The sequence below is a fragment of the Rana temporaria genome, chromosome 13 (genome assembly GCF_905171775.1).
Source record: "Rana temporaria chromosome 13, aRanTem1.1, whole genome shotgun sequence".
Taxonomy (NCBI): domain Eukaryota; kingdom Metazoa; phylum Chordata; class Amphibia; order Anura; family Ranidae; genus Rana; species Rana temporaria.
The window spans coordinates 73,921,184-73,940,556 of record NC_053501.1 but is presented as its reverse complement, the minus strand read 5'-3'; the positions used below and the strand labels follow the sequence as shown (position 1 = coordinate 73,940,556).

The following is a 19,373-nucleotide window of genomic DNA, read 5'->3' as shown; positions in this document are numbered from 1 at the left end:
ACAGGAGTTATACACCCTCCTGACTGGTGGGTGTCAAGCATGACTGATTCAAGTGAATGAGGCCACTTTGCAGGTGCCCTAAAACCTCATGCAGTACAGAAAACAAGGAGAAAAGTAGGCAGCGTTTTCCACCACCTGCTTTAACACCCTGGACCCCGCAGAAACATGCGGTTGTGGGACACTTGCCAGAGCGCCCCTATTTACTTGAATGGGTTGTGTTTGGCAGGCGGTAGCACCCAACAAAAGCAACAGGGGGTTCAATTCCTGCTGCGGCATGTGTACAACATTGGATGCTGCCTCAGTAGCTAAAGGGGGTAGGGATTGGGGGCAGCAAATTCACAAATCAACCTCAGGGTTTTACCACCCTCCCAACTTTGCATGGACAAGCCCCAAGAGTACTGCAATGCAACTAGGGGTTCATTTACAAGTGTAGCAGGCACTGCTGCTCCTCTAAAAAGCGATCCAAGTGTGTTTGACAGTTGCTGAGGTGACTATATGTTGCCTCCTCGCCACCAGATTTAAACCCATGATTGCCGTGCAATGCATGCAATTGTGACATGGTAGTACGGCAATTAGAGGTCCAAATTAGGTGCGAGGAGGCAACACTGTTCAGTGATCTTTGACTTCTCCCATGTAATTTAGATAGAGCTCCACCTCTTTAAGGTTGCCTACCCCTGCGCTACACCATGCTTTCTATCCCAGACTCCAAACTGCTGCACATCACATACTATAATCAACTGCGCTCTCCATTAGAGGTCGACCGATATATCGGCCGATATTTGGCGTTTAATTAATCGACATCGGCCGATTTGTACTGTAAAAAAATAAAAAGCTGATTTAAACTTTAGCAGCGCGACTTACAAAAAGCTTCTGTAATAGAAGTCAATGCAAGGTGCCTGAGAAATTTCCCATGGAAGAGACTTCTCCCTCCTGGGCAGCCTGCCAAGTCGGAGAAAAGAATACAAGGGCCCGGATTCAGGTAGTTTTGCCCCTTAGTTACGGAGGCGCAGGGCAGCGTTTTTGCCCTTTTCCCCCCGCAAGGACGTCATTTGCTTCAAAGTGAACGTGAATGGCGCCCAGCGCCATTCACGAATCACTTACGCAAATTACGTAAAATTCGAACGTCGCGACGCGGGAACGACGGGTATACTTTAGCATTGGCTGCCCCTGCTATTAGAAGGGGCAGCCTTACGCTAAACACGCCGTACGGAAACAACGTAAATTGTGTACGCAGGGCTTGCGCAACATTGTGAATCGGTGTTAGTATGCAATTTGCATACTATACACTGAGCACAATGGGAGCGCCCCCTAGCGGCCATCGCAAGAATGCAGCCTAAGATATGCGTGGCATAAGAGCCTTATGCCACGCAGATTTTAGGCTGCAGTCGGCGTTACAATGTTCCTGAATCAGGAGCATTCGTAACGCCGGGGCAAGGAAGCAATTGCGCTGTGTAACCTATGGTTACACAGGCGCAATTGTTTCTTGAATCTGGGCCAATGTTACTACTTATCAATGAACTGAACTCCGTGTATGGCAGTTCTCAGTTTAACCATTTAAAGGCTAAATCTTTTTTGACACTTGTTGCTTACAAGTAAGAATCCTGTATTTTCTGCTAGAAAAATCACTTGGAACCCCCAAACATTATATATTTTTTTTTAGCGGGGATCCTAGGAAATAAAATAGCGATTGCTGCAATATTTTGTCACACGGTATTTGCGCAGCGGTCTTTCAAACGCATTTTTTTGGGGAAAAAATATGCTTTAACGAATAAAAAAAAAAAAACTAAACAGTAAAGTTAGCCCATATTTTTTTTTTTCGTTCAAAAGTTTTGATTACCTGTTTTTGTGTATTAGAAAATATATATATATATATATATATATATATATATATATATATATATATATATATATATATATTTTTTTTTTTTTATCTAAATTATACAGACAAGTGCACTGATTGGAGGCTTGTTGTGTTTAAAATAAAATGTTTAAATTTAAGAAATTTTCTGCATTACTTAGCAGAGTAATAATGAAACTTTCTGCTTTTCCGAATCCCCCCCCCCCCCCCACTCCGGTGTCACATTTGGTACCTTTCAGGGGGAGGGGGGAGCCGATACCTGCGTAATCCCAGGTATTTGCTCCCTCTTCCGGGCATAGACCACTGCAGTGACTGTGGTGACCTACACCACATCTGGCGCCTACTCCGCCCCCAGCTTTCTTCTGGGAGATGCACATGTCCCAGAAGACAGCAGGGACCAGTGGGATCGCGCGACTCGCACATGCACAGTAGGGAACCAGGAAAAAGTCAACAGCTGCAGTATTTGGAATTGGCCCCTTATATTTATATATGCACGTAATAAACATATGCTATGAAGCAATTTCCTAATATGATGTGAACTAGGATGGAGACAGCGAATGAACGCAAAATTGATTAAATCTCCTGATAGAGTTCTCGGAGGTGGGGAAAAAAAACAGCTGCAGTATTTGTAGCTGCTGACTTAATTTTTTTCCGCAGAACTCCGCTGCTTTCACACTGGACCATCATTCTAGAGGCGCCATTTGGCTGCTAGCAGAGCGCTTATATCCCAGCTAGTGGCCGATGAAGGGGTTAAAAGCTCCCATGTAGTGCCACTGCAGAATCGCTTTGCAGGCGCTTCGGCAGCGGTGCCCGTTCATCTCAATGGGCAGGAGTGGAGGAGGAGCGGTATACACCGCTCCAAAGATGCCTAACATATAGGCCCCAAAAAAAAAAAAAAAGCGGCATCATAAATCGGCTATCGGCCGCCGCGATTTCTAAATATCGGCATCGGCCAGAGAAAAACCCGTATTGGTCGACCTCTACTCTCCATGCTTTGCTGTACTTTACATCAGTGGTCATCAACCCTGTCCTCAGAGCTCACTAACAGGCCAGGTTTGCAAGATAACTGAAATACATCACAGCTGATATCATTTGCTGCTCAGTGATTGCAGTATTCTAGTCTGCATCTCCCCAAGGTAATACATAAAACCTGTATTGTTAGTGGGCCCTGAATACAGGGTTGATGAGCACGGATTTACACCATATAAACCAGACAGCTGCACTTTCTATGCCAGATGTGGCCCTTTGCTTGCTTTTACCCAGTCCTTGGGGCCATAATTCCTCCCCAATGACACCCAATAATGGGGCACAATTCCTCCCAATAAGGCCGACAATGGAGCCCAACAATGGGGCACAATTGCTCCCAATGAGACCAACAATGGAGCCCAATTACTTCCACTAAAACAAAATGATAGGGCACCCCCCCCATACACACACACTGATGTCAGGACTTTTTCTCCTCTCCTGGGATGCAGCACTCAATGTATCTGAATTCAGAACTCATGTCCATTGAAATGTGTACATTACACTATAGGAGTACCTTTCATGTCCCTGAAATGCACATTTTCCAGCTTCTCATATGTGTATGGGATTTTTCCCTGCCCCTGCATGTTGGCCTAGAAGTTCACGTTCACACAGGTTGTTGGGAGTTTAATGTGGGGGGGGGGGGGGGGGGACACTGTCCAGGAGCAGCAGGGTTTAGGCAGAAAAAAACGTGCAGCTTGTGAACGCATGTAGACATGTCTAATTACATGTTAGCACTTGAGCTTTATCTATTTCAATGCCCAGAATAAATTGTCATTCTGGCCATTGGAATGAATTAACATTCTGAGTCTTTAGAAGGGTCAGTCATAGTTACACGCGTCAGGTGCTTGCTCTGCCATGAGGAAAGGCTTCTAGGAGAGCGTTCATCTTGTGTGCGCGTGAGGCCTCATCCCCGGCCGGGCCTTGAACACTGCTCTGTGTGTAGGTAGAGGAACCTGCGCATGTCATCTCCCTCCAGATTTCACTATAGCAATCAACCATCTTACAGCAGAAAGTCATGTACAGAGCAAACTTTCAGCTCGGTAGACTCCGCCATTATGTATTCCTCCTTCACCAACCTTGTCTAGGCGGACACGCTGCACTCAACCCACCTCAGAGGAACCGCCGCTTTCACGTCACTTCCGGTCTGAGCTGAGAGACAGGGAGGGCGGAACCAAACAAGGATCAGCAGAGCCTAGTAATGACGTAAGGTGGGCGTGGAAAAATGCTGCATAATGATTCGAGCTCTCTATGAGTAAAATGTCGTGGATGGGGAGTGACTTATATGTTATAGAGATGTACACAGGGGTAGAATCTTCAGTTTGTATGCATTGCTCAGCACACTAACACCTAGAGCTTACACTGTCCATTAGTGCAGGGGTAAGCAACCTGGGGTCCTCCAGCTGGGGGTAATTGTAACTGCCAGCCTTGCAATGCCTCATGGGAAATGTAGTTCGACAACAGCTGGAGGGCCTCAGGTTGCTTACCCCTGCATTAGTGGACCAGTGTGTAAACTAGTACTGTGCACACACCACCCAATGCTTTTCTAGTACAGTAATATCAGGGCTCTTTCACACAGACATCAAAGAAAGACTTGTCACCACTTCCTGACCGCATATCAAGGCCACTCAAAAATAGGGAGCAGCTAGAGGTGTACCCACAGAAACGTTGGCATTGCATGATCACATCGCAGCAAAACGAATGCCGCCTGCAGACTTCAGCAGGCACTGATGCTTTGCAACTGCCGCCATTCACTTCTATGTGATTACACCCCAAGCACTTACGTAAACACATTCTAAACATGCCTCTGGTGTTTACAGAGAGTTTGAAGCAGAGCTCCACCCAGAAGGGGAAATTCCGCTTTAATGACTCCTCCCCCCGCTCCTTTTGAAGAATTGGTACTTTTGAGGAGGGGGGGGGGCGCGTACCCGACTTGGACAGGTACCCACTTCTCCCCCCCCCCCTTCCAGTTGTCTGGGACATGTGACAGGTCTCAGAAGACTGCTTGACCATTTACCATGCACAGCGCGGGTGCCCACGTGTCCCGGATTGCCCGGGATTATCCCGTAATTTACATCTTTGTCCCCGGTCCCGGGCACCTTCGTTCCGGGACAATACAGTGTCCTGGAATCGCCCCTTGCCCAATAAAAATTGCCGCCGCATTGCCGCTGTCTCTCACTGCCCGCTGTGCTAGTTCTGTCCAAGACCGCTTCACTTCCCCCCACGCTGCCTGGCTCACTGCTAAAACAACTGGTTGCTAGGCATGGCCCGACTGGCGTCTAACAACCACGGCCTCGCGCTTAAGCTCCGCCCCCGACCCCGCCTCTTCCCTAATGGCTGTTACTGCGCTGGAAGAAAGGTACAGTGGGGATCGAAAGTTTGGGCACCCCAGGTAAAAATTTGCATTAATGTGCATAACGCAGGCAAGGAAAGATGGAAAAATCTCCAAAAGGCATCAAATTACAGATTAGACATTCTTATAATATGTCAAAAAAAGTTAGATTTTATTTCCATCATTTACACTTTCAAAATTACAGAAAACAAAAAAATGGCGTCTGCAAAAGTTTGGGCACCCTGCAGAGTTAATATCTTGTACTGCCCCCTTTGGCAAGTATCACAGCTTGTAAACGCTTTTTGTAGCCAGCCAAGAGTCTTTGTTTGAGGTATCTTTGCCCATTCTTCCTTACAAAAGTCTTCCAGTTCTTTGAGATTTCTGGGCTGTCTGTCACGCACTGCTCTTTTAAGGTCTATCCATAGATTTTCAATTATGTTGAGGTCAGGAGATTGTGAAGGCCATGGCAAAACCTTCAGTTTACGCCTCTTGATGTAATCCCCCGTGGATTTTGAGGTGTGTTTAGGATTATTATCCATTTGTAGAAGCCATCCTCTCTTTAACTTCAGCTTTTTCACAGATGGCATCAAGTTACCATCCAAAATTTGCTGAAATATTATTGAATCCATTTTTCCTTCTACTCGTGAAATGTTCCCTGTGTCACTGGCTGCAATACAACCCCAAAGCATGATTGATCCACCCCCATGCTTCACAGTTGGACAGAGGTTCTTTCATTAAATTCTGTGCCCATTCTTCTCCAAACGTACCTTTGCTCATTCCGGCCAAAAAGTTCTATTTTAACCTCATCGGTCCACAGAACTTGTTTCCAAAATGCATCAGGCTTGTCTATATGTTCATTTGCAAAGTTCAACTGCTGATTTTTGTGGTGAGAACGTAGAAGAGGTTTTCTTCTGATGACTCTTCCATGAAGACCATATTTGTACAAGTATCTCTTTATAGTGGAATAGTGTACCACAACTCCAGTGTCTGCCAGATCTTTCTGGAGGGGTCGTGCAGTCAAACGTGGGTTTTGAATTGCTTTTCTCACAATCCTGCGAGCTGTTCTGTCTGATATTTTTCTTGGTCTTCCAGATCTTGCTTTAACTTCCACTGTTCCTGATGACTGCCATTTCTTAATTACATTCCGAACAGAGGATATTGACATCTGAAAATGCTTTGCTATCTTCTTATAGCTTTCTCCAGCTTTGTGCGAGTCAACTATTTTCAGTTTTCTAGACAACTGCTTAGAAGAACCCATGGTGCTGATTGTTGGGGCAAGGTCAGATGAGTCTGAGTATTTAAAACCTTTGAGATTGACATCACCTGGTCTTCCCAGACGATGATTGAGAACAATCCATGACACTGGCAGGTCTCAGCTTTGCAAAGGGCGCAGTGCATGCTATAAATTCTGCAGGGTGCCCAAACTTTTGCAGACGCCATTTTTTTGTTTTCTGTAATTTTGAAAGTGTAAATGATGGAAATAACATCTAACTTTTTTTTACATATTATAAGAATGTCTAATCTGTAATTTGATGCCTTTTGGAGATTTTTCTTTTTTTGGCTTCTTTATGCACATTAATACAAATTTTTTCGATCCCCACTGTAATATTTTTTTGTCAAAATTGTTGCTCTTTTTTTGTTTATAGCGCAAAAAATAAAAACTAGAGGATATCAAATACCACCAAAAAAAAGCTCTATTTGTGGGGAAAAAAAAGGATGTCAATTCTGTTTGGGTACAGCATCGCACGACGTGCAATTGTCAGTTAAATCAACGCAAAAAATGGCCTGGTCATTAAGGGGGAAAATGTTCCGGTCTGTAAGTGGTTAAAAAACGACTTACAGCAAGACTGTAATCACAGGCATTGGATGATGCATGTGATTACAGCTTTGTTGTAAGTAGTTTTTTAATAAATTGCCTTAGGCTAGGTTCACACTGCTGCGAATTCAAAATCGCGGTGAAATCGCGATTTGACCGCGATTTCGCAGCTGCGATTTTGCCGCGATTTAAGAGACATCTGTGCAGTGTTCAATGTAAATCGCGGCCTGAAATCGCAAAAAGTAGTACAGGAACTACTTTTTGAAATCGGTGCAGCGCCGCAGATGTGGCGTTGCACTGATTAGGACAGTGCCATTGCCGACAATTGCCGGCAAATGCCGCCAATTTGAGATGCGATTTGACATGTGAAATCGCATCTCAAATCGTACCAAATCGTACCCAGTGTGAACCTGGGCTTAATAAAAAACGTTTTTTTATCTGGAAGATGCGCAATGAGTTTCCCCCTTTTTCTTATAATCACTGGGGTAGATTCAGTAAGCAATTGCGTCTGCGTAACCATAGTTACGCAGCGCAATTGCTTAGTTGCGCCGGCGTATCGACTGCTCCTGATTCAGGAAGCTCGATACGCCGACTGCAGCCTAAGATATGACTAGCATAAGGCTCTTATGCCGTCGTATCGTAGGCTGCATTCTTACGATGGCCGCTAGGGGGCGTTCCCGTAGTGGTCAGCGTAGAGTATGCAAATTGCATACTAACGCCGATTCACAACCCTACGCGCGCCCTGCGTACGCATTTTATGTCGTTTGCGTTCGTCGGGTTCCGCGTAAGGCTGCTCCTGCTATTAGCAGGGGCAGCCAATGCTAAGTATACCTGTCGTTCCCGCGTTGCGATTTAAAAAAATTACGTCGTTTGCGTAAGTGAATCGTGAATGGCGCTGGACGCCATTTACGTTCACGTTAAAGCAAATGACGTCCTTGCGACGTCATTTACCGCAATGCACGTCGGGAAAGTTTCCCAACGGAGCATGCGCACTACGTTCGGCGCGGGAACGCACCTAATTTAAATGATTCACGCCCCCTACGGGATCATTTAAATTGCGCGCCCTTACGCCGGGCAGTTTTAAGGAGCGCCCGCGCAAATTACGTAGCTACTGCTTCATGAATGAAGCGTAGTGCAGGTAATTTACGGAGGCGCAGTGTTAAAACGGTACGCTGCGCCTCCGTAAGAGGGCGCAATTCGTACCTCTATCCACCCCACTGATTGAATCGGCTCCTGAGGATATCCTGTGGCTACATCTTTGGCGCGTTTTCACTAATGATCCCCTGCTGGGAGGCTGGATAAGTCAAGCTGATGCTGGGGGGGGGATAATAGAGCTCACAGATGTGAGGAGAGACTGTGATAGGGCTTTGGATCTGGTAAGGAGATAATGGTGTCTGATCTATTCAAGCACTGGGTGTTGCACTCGTTTTAAGGACTTTTGCACTAAATTACTATGGACTTTATTGTTATATATGAGTATTATTCATAATATTTGAAGGTTGATTCACTCATTTAGACAGTGCAACATGTCTTTTCTATATGTATTTTGCATGTTGCTGGTTACAATGTTGCGAGTGCTGCTGTTTTATCATTTATTATGATTTATTCAGATATGTTTAAACTGTTTTTATTATACATCTAAGGCTTTATTATTTTGAAGTGTGTGCCTTTTTTGGAGTGTCTCAAAAAAAAAGAGGGGGGGGGGTTTAGGACACTTCAAACCCCCCCCCCCCACTTTGTATTAACATGTGTTGCATTAAGGCGGCTAATAGATTTTAACCGCTTGCCGACCGCCCACCGCCGTTTTACGTTGGTAAGTCGGCTGCCCTGCGCGAGAGCACGTAATATAACGTCGGCTCTCGCGCAGGCCTATAGTGGTGCGCGTTTGCCCCCGACTCACGTGCCCGGCGGGCACGATCGCCGACGGGCACACGCAATCGCTCGTTACAGAGCGGGGACCGGGAGCTGTGTGTGTAAACACACAGCTCCCGGTCCTGTCAGGGAGAGAAATGCTGATTTTCTGTTCATACAATGTATGAACAGAAGATCTGTCATTTCCCCTAGTGAGGCCACCCCCCCTACAGTTAGAACACACCCAGGGACATACTTAACCCCTTCCCTGCCCCCTAGTGTTAACCCCTTCACTGCCAGTGGCATTTTTATAGTAATCCAATGCATTTTTATAGCACTGATCGCTATAAAAATGCCAATGGTCCCTAAAATGTGTCCGAAGTGTCCGCCATAATGTCGCAGTACCGAAAAAATCGCTGATCGCCGTCATTACTAGTAAGAAAAATAAATGATTAAAAATACCCCCTATTTTGTAAACGTTATAACTTTTGCGCAAATCAATCAATAAACGCGATTTTGTTTTTTAATGAAAAATAGGTAGAAGAATACGTATCGGCCTAAACTGAGGAAAAAATTTTTTTTTTTTTATATATATATATATTTTTATATATTTTTGGGAGATATATATTTTTGGGAGATATTTATTATAGCAAAAAGTAAAAAATATTCATTTTTTTCAAAATTGTCGCTCCTATTTTTGTTTATAGCGCAAAAACTAAAAACCGCAGAGGTGATCAAATACCACCAAAAGAAATCTATATTTGTGGGAAAAAATGGACGCCAATTTTGTTTGGGAGCCACGTTGCACGACTGCGCAATTGTCAGTTAAAGCGACGCAGTGCCGAATCGCAAAAAGTGCTCTGGTCTTTGGGCAGCAATATGGGGTTAAGTGGTTAAATGAACTGTCTACATACCAGGTCAGACAGAAAAGCATACCTGCACCTTTTCTTCAATGCAATTTTATGTTGTGGTGGTGCACTAGGTCAGTGTTTCTCAACTCCAGTCCTCAAGGCGCCCCAACAGGTCATGTTTTCAGGCTTTCCATTATTTTGCACAGGTGATTTGATCAGTTTCACTGCCTTGGTAATAACCACAGCCATTTCATCTGAGGGAAATCCTGAAAACATGACCTGTTGGGGCACCTCAATGACTGGAGTTGAGAAACACTGCACCAGGGTACCATTCACAATGAAGCCCTGTTATGAAATCAGCATTAAAGTGGTTGTAAACCTCAGACATGAAATATAAACAAAGCATATCCCTGTAAAGTTTGTACTTGTCTCTAATTAAGAGCACTAAGGCTGGATTTGCACCTATGCGGTTTTAGTGCATTTTGCAGATTTGCACTATTGAACATGTTCCATAGGAAGTCATGTTAAATGGAGTGTAGTGCAAAAAGCAATAAAACTGCATAGATGTGAATCCATCCTAAGGTTCCATTCACACCAAAGGGATCTGCAGCAACAGCTGCTACAGCTACAAAAAAACTTTTAACTTTTATTTTTATTTTTATTTTTGTGAAGCCATTCATTTGAATGGACCTTCCTCTGCTCCAAAATAAGCTCATGTACCAAATCTTGGCACAGAGCTAGAAGTGTTTGTGGTTGCATTTTGCCATGATTATAGCGTGTTTTGTCACTAGACAATCATGGCAAAATCGCATCACGTTTGGGGTGCCAATAAGAAAATAAATAATGGCAATGCAAACACATTCTGCATTTCTGCAATCATGGGCAGAATTACTGCGGTTTGCGGCCTGCGATCCAGAACGCAAAGGTGTGAATGAAGCCTAAGGCCCCGTACAGCAGAGCGGACAGTCCGATGAAAACGGTCCGCTGGACCGTTTTCATCGGACATGTCCGCTGGGAGATTTCGGTCTGATGGCTGTACACACCATCAAACCGAAATCTGCGCTGATAGAGAACGTCCGCTGGAAATCTGTCCGCTTGCCTGTACACACGATCGGATCTGTCCGCTGACACTGGTCAGCGGACCAGTTTCAGCGGACATGTCCGGTCGTGTGTACGAGGCCTCAGTGTCATTTTTGTCTGCTGCTTTGTTCCTCTGCTATCAACAAGAACCACTTCTGACAAGTTTTCCTGACCCCAAGCTTGGAGCTCCATTAGGGGTGCTGCCCCATTAATCTATGTGCTTGGCCCCTAACCAACATGCAGTGTCGGGTGTTTTTTTTTTTTTTATCGGTTTGCTGATCGACTGGGGGTGTTGGACTGATGGACCGACCGGGGGGGATGGGTGGGTGATTTATTTGCTGCCCTACCCCAAAAAATGGAGCACCAGCCGCTATTGGCTCTGTTGCTGTATTAGGCCCCTTTCAGACGGACGGCAGTTTTGCCGCAACATTTTCAGTGAAATTCAAGGCTCTGGGCACTGCGATTAGCTGCATTTGTACATTGCGGTTACATGCGGCCGAGTTTAGCTGCGGTAGTCATTTCCATAGCAACCCTTTTTATTTGTTTTGATTATGATGTGCTTCCTGTTTTTTTGTTTTTTTTTCTCACGCTGCTATCCGCAGTTGACACAAAAGACTGCGATTACCTGCGGTTAAGTGCATATAGCTGCGCTAAATCGCACCTGGACGCATTCAATTCTATTTTTTCTATTCGCACCAAACCGCATGCAACGGAATCGCAGCTAAACGTTGTGTGTGAATGGGGCTATAGGAAAGCATTGTGTGCTTTTAGCTGCGGTAGAAAACTAGAAAATCTGCAGCTAAAAGCACCATTCTATCTTCCCGTGTGAAAGGCCCCTAAAGGGTCTCAGATCGCTTCTTGCTGAGCTCTGCAGAGTTTAACTTTCAGCTCTCTCCCCCCCCCCCCCTCTTCTTTTTCTTTTTCTTCTTTTTCCCCTGAATGCTCGGACAAGCTTGATAAATTCTGGGCTTTGACATGTACAACTTATGCAGGAGCATTTGTTTCATCTTGGTGTATCATCTGAAGCCAGTCTCTTCACTGGGTATATTTAAGGGTTTACATGTTCAATGTTTGACAATTATTGATGCTTTGTGGCTGCACAAATATTGAGTGGCATGCCACATTCAGCTGGTGGCATCACCAGCAAGTGGAACCCATTCTGCAGCCTCCCTGCAACCATGCACAATGCAGTGAGGAGATGACATGGCCTCCTCACCACTTGTCAAACACCCTGTGAAAAGTGATCCACCACAAACTGCCTTTTACTGGCTTCTGTCTGCTTCAGGTTTTATAACAGATTTAAACTTGGGTTAAAGCATTCTATTATGAGAATGAGGCTTCTGAATTTTCACACGATGGGTCAGTTTCCTCTTGCCTTTACCTGGAGGCCCTCATTAATTCAGAGAACAGTGCTGATGCCATCACTTTCCTGAGAATTGGTGACTAGAACAGGGTGGCATACTCAAACCTTAAGTTTTAGGTGGTAGAATTATAGTTTTATCTCTCGAGTAAATATCCTTTTTAAGGCTGGGTTCACACATGTGCGGCGCAAATTCCATCTCTGTTTTCTCTGCAAAGAGAAAAAACAGCTGTTCAGTGGTTCCTCTCCATTGTTGCTGTGGATCAGCTGACCTTGGAGGGGGAGCTGTAGTGAGCAGGGAGAAGAGAATTTGTGTTCAGAAAGGAACACATTTGCGAATCAGATGCATTACCATAGAAGAAAATGGGCAGACAATTCGCAAAGCCTAGAAAACTTTATACAGAGACTCGCTACTCTTAACGATGACAGGAGAGACAATGAACTGCCAGGCCTGGACTCTGATACCAATTAGTGAGTCGGCATAAACTGTAACAAGGATGCCAAGGGACACAGTGGTGACAGGCATACCATAGCACACCCCTTTTTACTATGCTATCACCAAGCACCTTGCGTGATCTTAGTAAGTTCAAGTCTGCCTGCAGGTCTTAAAGCGGATCTCCACTCTAAAGTGAAGTCGCGCTGATCGGCACCCTCCCCCCCTCCGGTGTCACATTTGACACCTTTCAGGGGGGAGGGGGGTGCAGATACCTGTCTACAGACAGGTATCTGCACCCACTTCCGGCCACACGATACAGGCAAAAGACGGGTTTTTTCCTTACTTCCCGTCCGTCCCCCGTTGTATGCTGGGAACACTCGGCTCCCAGCACACAGCGGGAGCCAATCGGCGGGCGCAGCGCGACTTGCGCATGCGCCGTAGGGAACCGGGCAGTGAAGCAGGAGCGCTTCACTTCCTGGTTCCCTCACCGTGGATGGAGGGGGGAGCAGCAGGGTGACGAGCGATCACTCGTCATCTGCTGCGGACGGCGCTGGACTCCAGGACAGGTAAGTGTCCTGATATTAAAAGTCAGCAGCTGCAGTATTTGTAGCTGCTGGCTTTTAATATATTTTTTTAGTGGCACATGCGCTTTAAAGCGGAGTTCCACCCAAAAGTGAAACTCCTGCTTTAATGACTCCTGACATGCCACATTTGGGGTGGGGGGGGGGGTGGGATGGGGAGCAGGTACCTAGTTTTGGGGGGGGGGGCTCCACTTTAAGAATCCTATCTTGCGCCTATGGAATGTAGGAAGATAGACTGGCGATACCACTATGTCTCTGGATACCTGAAGTTTAACCGACGACTTTGCTCTGTACCTCTGAGGTAGCTGAAGCTGACCCAGCGATCCAATCTGTCTCTGAGGTAGTCAAAGTTAAGTTGATGATTCTGATTGGTTCCCATGAACCACTGGGGTAAGCCATACAGGCACTCAGATGCCACACGCTCTACACTCTGGCGCCAAGTGCCTCTGGGTTTCCTGGGCAGCTTTACAAAAGTTCTCTCTCCTATTCCCCAGTTGATGGGTATCCTGGGAGCTGTAGTTTTCCCTCACAGAGCGCAGTTTCACATAAAGGTATTGAAACTATACATCCCATGCATCCCCCTCCTTCAGCACATTTTCCCCTTTTGCACCCGATCTGGACCAATGAAAGTCATTAGAAACTTAATAGATGGACATGCTGAGATTTCTTGTTCCACAACAGGTTGATATAGTTCAGGTAAACAGTATTTAGCCCTGGTTCACACTGGGTACGATTTGAGATGCGATTTGACATGTCAAATCGCATCTCAAATCGGCGGCAATTGTTGGCAATGGCACTGTCCTAATCAGTGCGACGCCGCATGTGCGATTTCAAAAAGTAGTTCCTGTACTACTTTTTGCGATTTCGGGCCGCGATTTACATTTAATTGCGGCCGAAATCGCGGCAAAATCGCGGCCGCGAAATCGCGGTAAAATTGCGCATTTTACCGCGATTTTGAATTCGCAGCAGTGTGAACCTAGGCTCAGAGAGACTTTGTGCCAATACCAGGCTACAATTAAAAGAGAAGTAGAATCATACTTGCCTAGGTAGATGCAGCAGTGTCGGTCAACGGCTCTCTGCTCACTGGTATGGTCGTGATCCTTCCCAAGCCTGGACCAGCCCTGTGATGTCAGCCAACAGCAGGCTTTGGCCCCCTGTCTGCTGAAAATGGGTCACAGGTGTGCACAACGAACTGCTCTCCTGTGATCCACAGCCAAACAATCCTTGGCTGTACTACTCCTTTAATACCACTTTGGCAGTGTTGGCAGCTCTTAATCACACTCTCCCAGGATTTGAATATCCGTAAAAATCAAAGAGCAAAGACCACAATAACATATATAATTTCTTTAAGGTATGTATCATTGCCCCCTTAGAAACCGCTGAGTTTTGGCTCCCCCTATAGTCTGCACAGCCAGGCAACACACACTTTTTTTTTTCTCTCTTTCAGGTAGAGACAAACAGTCTATAGCAGTGATGGCGAACCTCGGCACCCCACATGTTTTGGAACTACATTTCCCATGATGCTCGACTACACTGCAGAGTGGATGAGCATCATGGGAAATGTAGTTCCAAAACATCTGGGGTGCCAAGGTTCGCCATCACTGGTCTATAGGCTTGGCTTTTAGGATTTATTAGCGATTTCAACTTGGATATGTTAGAAGGGGGTTATGGGATGCCCAACTTGACTCAAAGAACAACAAAGTAATCGCCTGTATGGATTTTTTGCAAAGTCCCACCTTGTAGGAGCTCTTGCTCCCCTTGAAGAAAAATATCAGCACACCTAGCTACGGTATCTAATTCCAAGGCAAGGGAATGGGTAAGCAATAAACTGTCTCCTGAAGACTTTCCAAGAACTTGCCGTTATGCCGCGTACACACGACCGTTTTTCATGTCATGGAAAAAACAACGTTTTCCTCGATGTGATTCTTGTCAAGCCTGCCTTGCATACACACGATCATGGAAAAAAAAATGCTTGAGCAAAGTGTGGTGACGTACAACGGCACTATAAATGGGAAGTTCCATTTGGATGGCGCCACCCTTTGGGCTGCTTTTGCTAATTTTGTGTTATGTGCCATCTCCATTACAAACGCTAGTTTTACCAGAACGAGTGCTCCAATAACTTGCTACTGAGCATGCACATTTTTTTTCCCCCCGTCGTTAAAGCCTACACACGACCGTTTTTGCCGACGAGAAAAATTGGAGCATGTTCTAAATGTTTAATGCCCATTTTTCACGACAAGAAAAATGCTCTGGAGCCTACACACGGTCGTTTTTAATGACCAATTTAAAAAATTGCATTTTTCTTGTCATGAAAAAACGGTTGTGTGTGTATGCGGCATTACGCCCCGGGGGTTTAGAGGTGCTTACACTGTCTGTCTTGCAGCTACGCATATAATTGTTTTTAGGCCCTCTGCTGGGCTGATTACTTTCCAGGCTAAGCAGTGTGTCCTTCCCCTGTGGAATCCTTCCTTCTTCCTCCTGCAGACCTCCTCTTCTCTGGAGCTCCATCCCAGGCTACATAGCAGTACCTCTTTAAGGGACTCCCCTGCTGGCCAGGCTCCTCAATATTTATGGGCTTGTTCAGCCACCCTACCAGGCTCTGTCCCAAAGCGTTTAATCTTTTTAGACTCTTTGAAGTAGACAGATACGCAAAGAGGTTAAGTCAGGGCTCGAAAAATCCTGGTCGCCATGGTGACTAGAAATAGCGTCCTGGCGACTTGGCTTGGAAGGTGGGCAAAAAAAATAAAATTTTGTTCCATAGGACTGGCGCGCCACGGACTAGTCCGAAGCCGCGGCCTCGCCTAAAACATCCTGCCCGCAGCTCGCCGCAATCCTGGGAAAAGGCCGCGAGCGGCAGATGCCGCTCGCAGCCTTTTCCCTGGATCGCTGCCTGCAGGATGTTTTAGGTGAGGCCGCGGCCCCCACCGCGGCCTCACCTCCCCCGCCGCTCGATCGCAGGGGGGCGGTGATGTCCGATAATTGAGGCCGCGGCTTTGTGGCCTTGTGAAGTCCCCAGCTCTTCCTTGTGTGAGCTGGCGCCATCTGGTGGTGGCCGTTGGTATTACAAGTTAAACAGCAATTCTAATGTAATTTTTCACTATTTTCACTGCCATCTTCTTCCCTCTAATTAGAACCCCCACACATTATATATATTTTTTACCCTAACACCCTAGAGAATAAAATGGCGATTGTTGCAATACTTTTTGTCACGCCGTATTTGCGCAGCGGTCTTGCAAGCGCACTTTTTTGGGAAATTTTTTTATTTTTTTTAATTTAAGACAACAGTAAAGTTATCCCAATTTTTTTTAATATTATGAAAGATAATGTTATGCCTAATAAATTCATACTCAACATGTCACACTTCAAAATTACGTCCGCTCGTGGAATGCCGACAAACTTTTACCCTTTAAAATCTTCATAGGCGACGTTTAAAAAATTCTACAGGTGCATGTTTTAAGTTACAGAGGATGTCTAGGGCTAGAATTATTGCTCTCGCTCTACCAATCGCGGCGATACCTCACATGTGTGGTTTGAACACCGTTTACATATGCAGGCGCTGCCCACGTATGTGTTCGCTTCTGCGCGCGAGCTCGTCTGGGCGGGGTGCGTTTTCTGGCTCCTAACTTTTTTAGCTGGCTCCTAGATTCCAAGCAAATTTGTCAAACCCTGGGTTAAGTTAAGTGCATATTTGTAGAAGCACTGCAATAGATTATATTTGTGAATGTGCTTTTATTATATATTGTGACATGCATACATTTTGGTTATTACTAGCATTTATCGATTAATGCAATTATGACTTTGCTTAATTACTATAATATTATTTTAATTATAGGAAGAAGAATGCCGGCAATTGGAAAGCTTAAATTTCTTGTCTATTTACCTATTTACATTTTTGTAATACTTCCCTCACTTTTGAGTGCAAGCAATGAAGAGGATACAGTAGTAGAAATAAAGCAAGGGAAAGTCAGAGGATTTCATCTACCAACACTCTCTGGATCAGTTATAGCTTATCTGGGCATACCTTATGGTGAAGCTCCAACTGAAACACAAAGATTTAAAAAGCCAGAACCACGAAAACCTTGGCGCAGCATTTATAATGCTACTAAATATGGAAAATCCTGTTACCAATGGAAGGATAAGGCCTTTGCTAGTTTTGCAGGTGCAAATATGTGGCAAGTAAACAATGAAATGAGTGAAGACTGCCTCCATCTAAATGTTTGGGTTCCATCATCCAAGCCAAAATCGGCTCAAGTCATGGTCTTCATCTACGGTGGGGCATTTCTTGCTGGCACATCTTCCTTGGAAATATATGACCCAAGCATTCTGACTTTTTCTGAGAACATAATCTTAGTGTCGATGAACTATAGAGTTGGGGCCTTTGGATTTTTGGCATTACCAGCAAACAAGGATATTCCAGGAAATGCTGGCTTGTTTGACCAACAGTTGGCTCTTAAATGGGTTCATGAGAACATTGCTGCTTTCGGTGGAGATCCCAACAGTGTTACTCTCTTTGGACACAGTTCTGGAGCTGCATGTGTAGGCTTTCATTTACTTTCTCCTGGAAGTCAAAAATATGTCAAACGAGTCATTTTACAAAGTGGCTCTGTTAGTGCAGCATGGGCAATAAATACTCATAAAAGGGCAAAGAGGTTAACTTTGAAACTGGCAGACCTCCTAGGATGTCCTATTAATGATGACAGTGCAATGGTAGATTGTCTTAAAAAGATGGATGCTACAAAGATAGTTGACAAACAGTTATATGTTGAAACCATACACCCCTTTGCTCTTACTCGCATAACACCCATTGTTGACTATGACTTTATTAGTGATACACCATCTAATGCTATAAAAGAGGGTTTAAAAAAAACAGAGGTTTTAATAGGTGGGACTAAGGATGATGGAAATCCTTTTGTAATATCGGTTGCTCCTGGCTTTAGCATGGCACATGACAGCCTTATAACTACAGAATATTTTGCCAAGGGAATTGAACGAATTTTTCCAACAGTTGGAGATCTTGGAACAGAATTAATTTTATTCGAATATAAAGACTGGGAAAATAAAGACAGTAAAGAAAAGAACAGAGACGCCATGGGGCTAATTGTACGAGATTATTATATGATTTGCCCAATGAAGCATTTTGCACAGGAAGTATTAAAACACAAACTCAACATATATTTCTATGAGTTTGGTCATCGATCTTCGCAAGAGGTCTGGCCGGAATGGATGGGAGTCTCCCATGGGGCCATATTGCCATTTATGTTTGGGAAAGCGCTTATCCAAGAAAGAAATTTCACTGAAGCGGAACAAAATCTTAGCAAGCGAGTTATGAAAGTGTGGGCCAACTTTGCAAGAAATGGGTATGTTATTTGTTTTTTAACTAAACTAAAATATATATATATATATATATATATATCTGTCAGTTTTGCTTTTGGCAATCTGTGTCACACTGGGGAGATTTCCCTTCACTTACCGCAGTTTCTGTCCCATAGCCAAAACGTGACGTAAGAGGAAATCCCTTCAAAGTGAGGGAATCCCTGGTTGTCACCAGAAATCCTCCCCCCCCCCCCCCCCCTATATTGTCATTCTGGTATCTCTATGATAATGGTAAAAAGGGCAAACTGACAGGGAGAATTACTCTCCACTCTAAAACTAAACAAAAAAAAAAAAATTCTTGCCTTTTTTAGTTGAACCTTCAAGGGAAGGCAATACAATTGCATGTCGGTTTTATTTAATCATATATTTGGTAAAGTGTAGCTTTAGGCCGCCAGTCACAGCATGACCTCCTTTAGAAACGGCACCATCGTCATTTCTAAAGTGCATATGCGTCGCAGACATCGGCGCAAGTCTCTATTGTAAATGTCTCCTAAACTGTGTAGGTTTAGAAGATATTTATAGCACCTACAGGTAAGCCTTAATCTAGGCTTACCTGTAGGTAAAAGTGGTTGTACAGGGTGTACAACCACTTTTAACATTACATTAAATGTCTATAAAAAAAAATCCTTTTCACTTTGCTCCAATGTGTATTAAAAACCATTTTGCACAGGTGTTTGCATGCTTGTGTTTCAAGTCGGGAAGAGGACACTATTTTTATTACACCTTACTCATTGGAGCATGTGAAAAGGATTTGTTGTAATTTTAAAGTGTTACTAAACTCAGGACCCTGCACTTTACTATATCAGCTCTCC

The 19,373-nt window shown here is 44.7% G+C and overlaps 1 protein-coding gene across 1 annotated transcript in view; it reads left to right on the top strand.

The window, feature by feature from the left end:
* The first annotated feature begins 8,346 nt into the window (after positions 1-8,346).
* LOC120920639 (cholinesterase-like) overlaps positions 8,347-19,373 on the top strand; it is a 73,671-nt gene continuing 62,644 nt past the window's right edge. The window contains exons 1-2 of the mRNA XM_040332833.1: positions 8,347-8,405; positions 17,021-18,545. Coding sequence (XP_040188767.1) covers positions 17,029-18,545 — 1,517 coding nt within the window. The 5' untranslated portion in view covers positions 8,347-8,405; positions 17,021-17,028. The remainder of the gene's footprint in view (positions 8,406-17,020; positions 18,546-19,373) is intronic.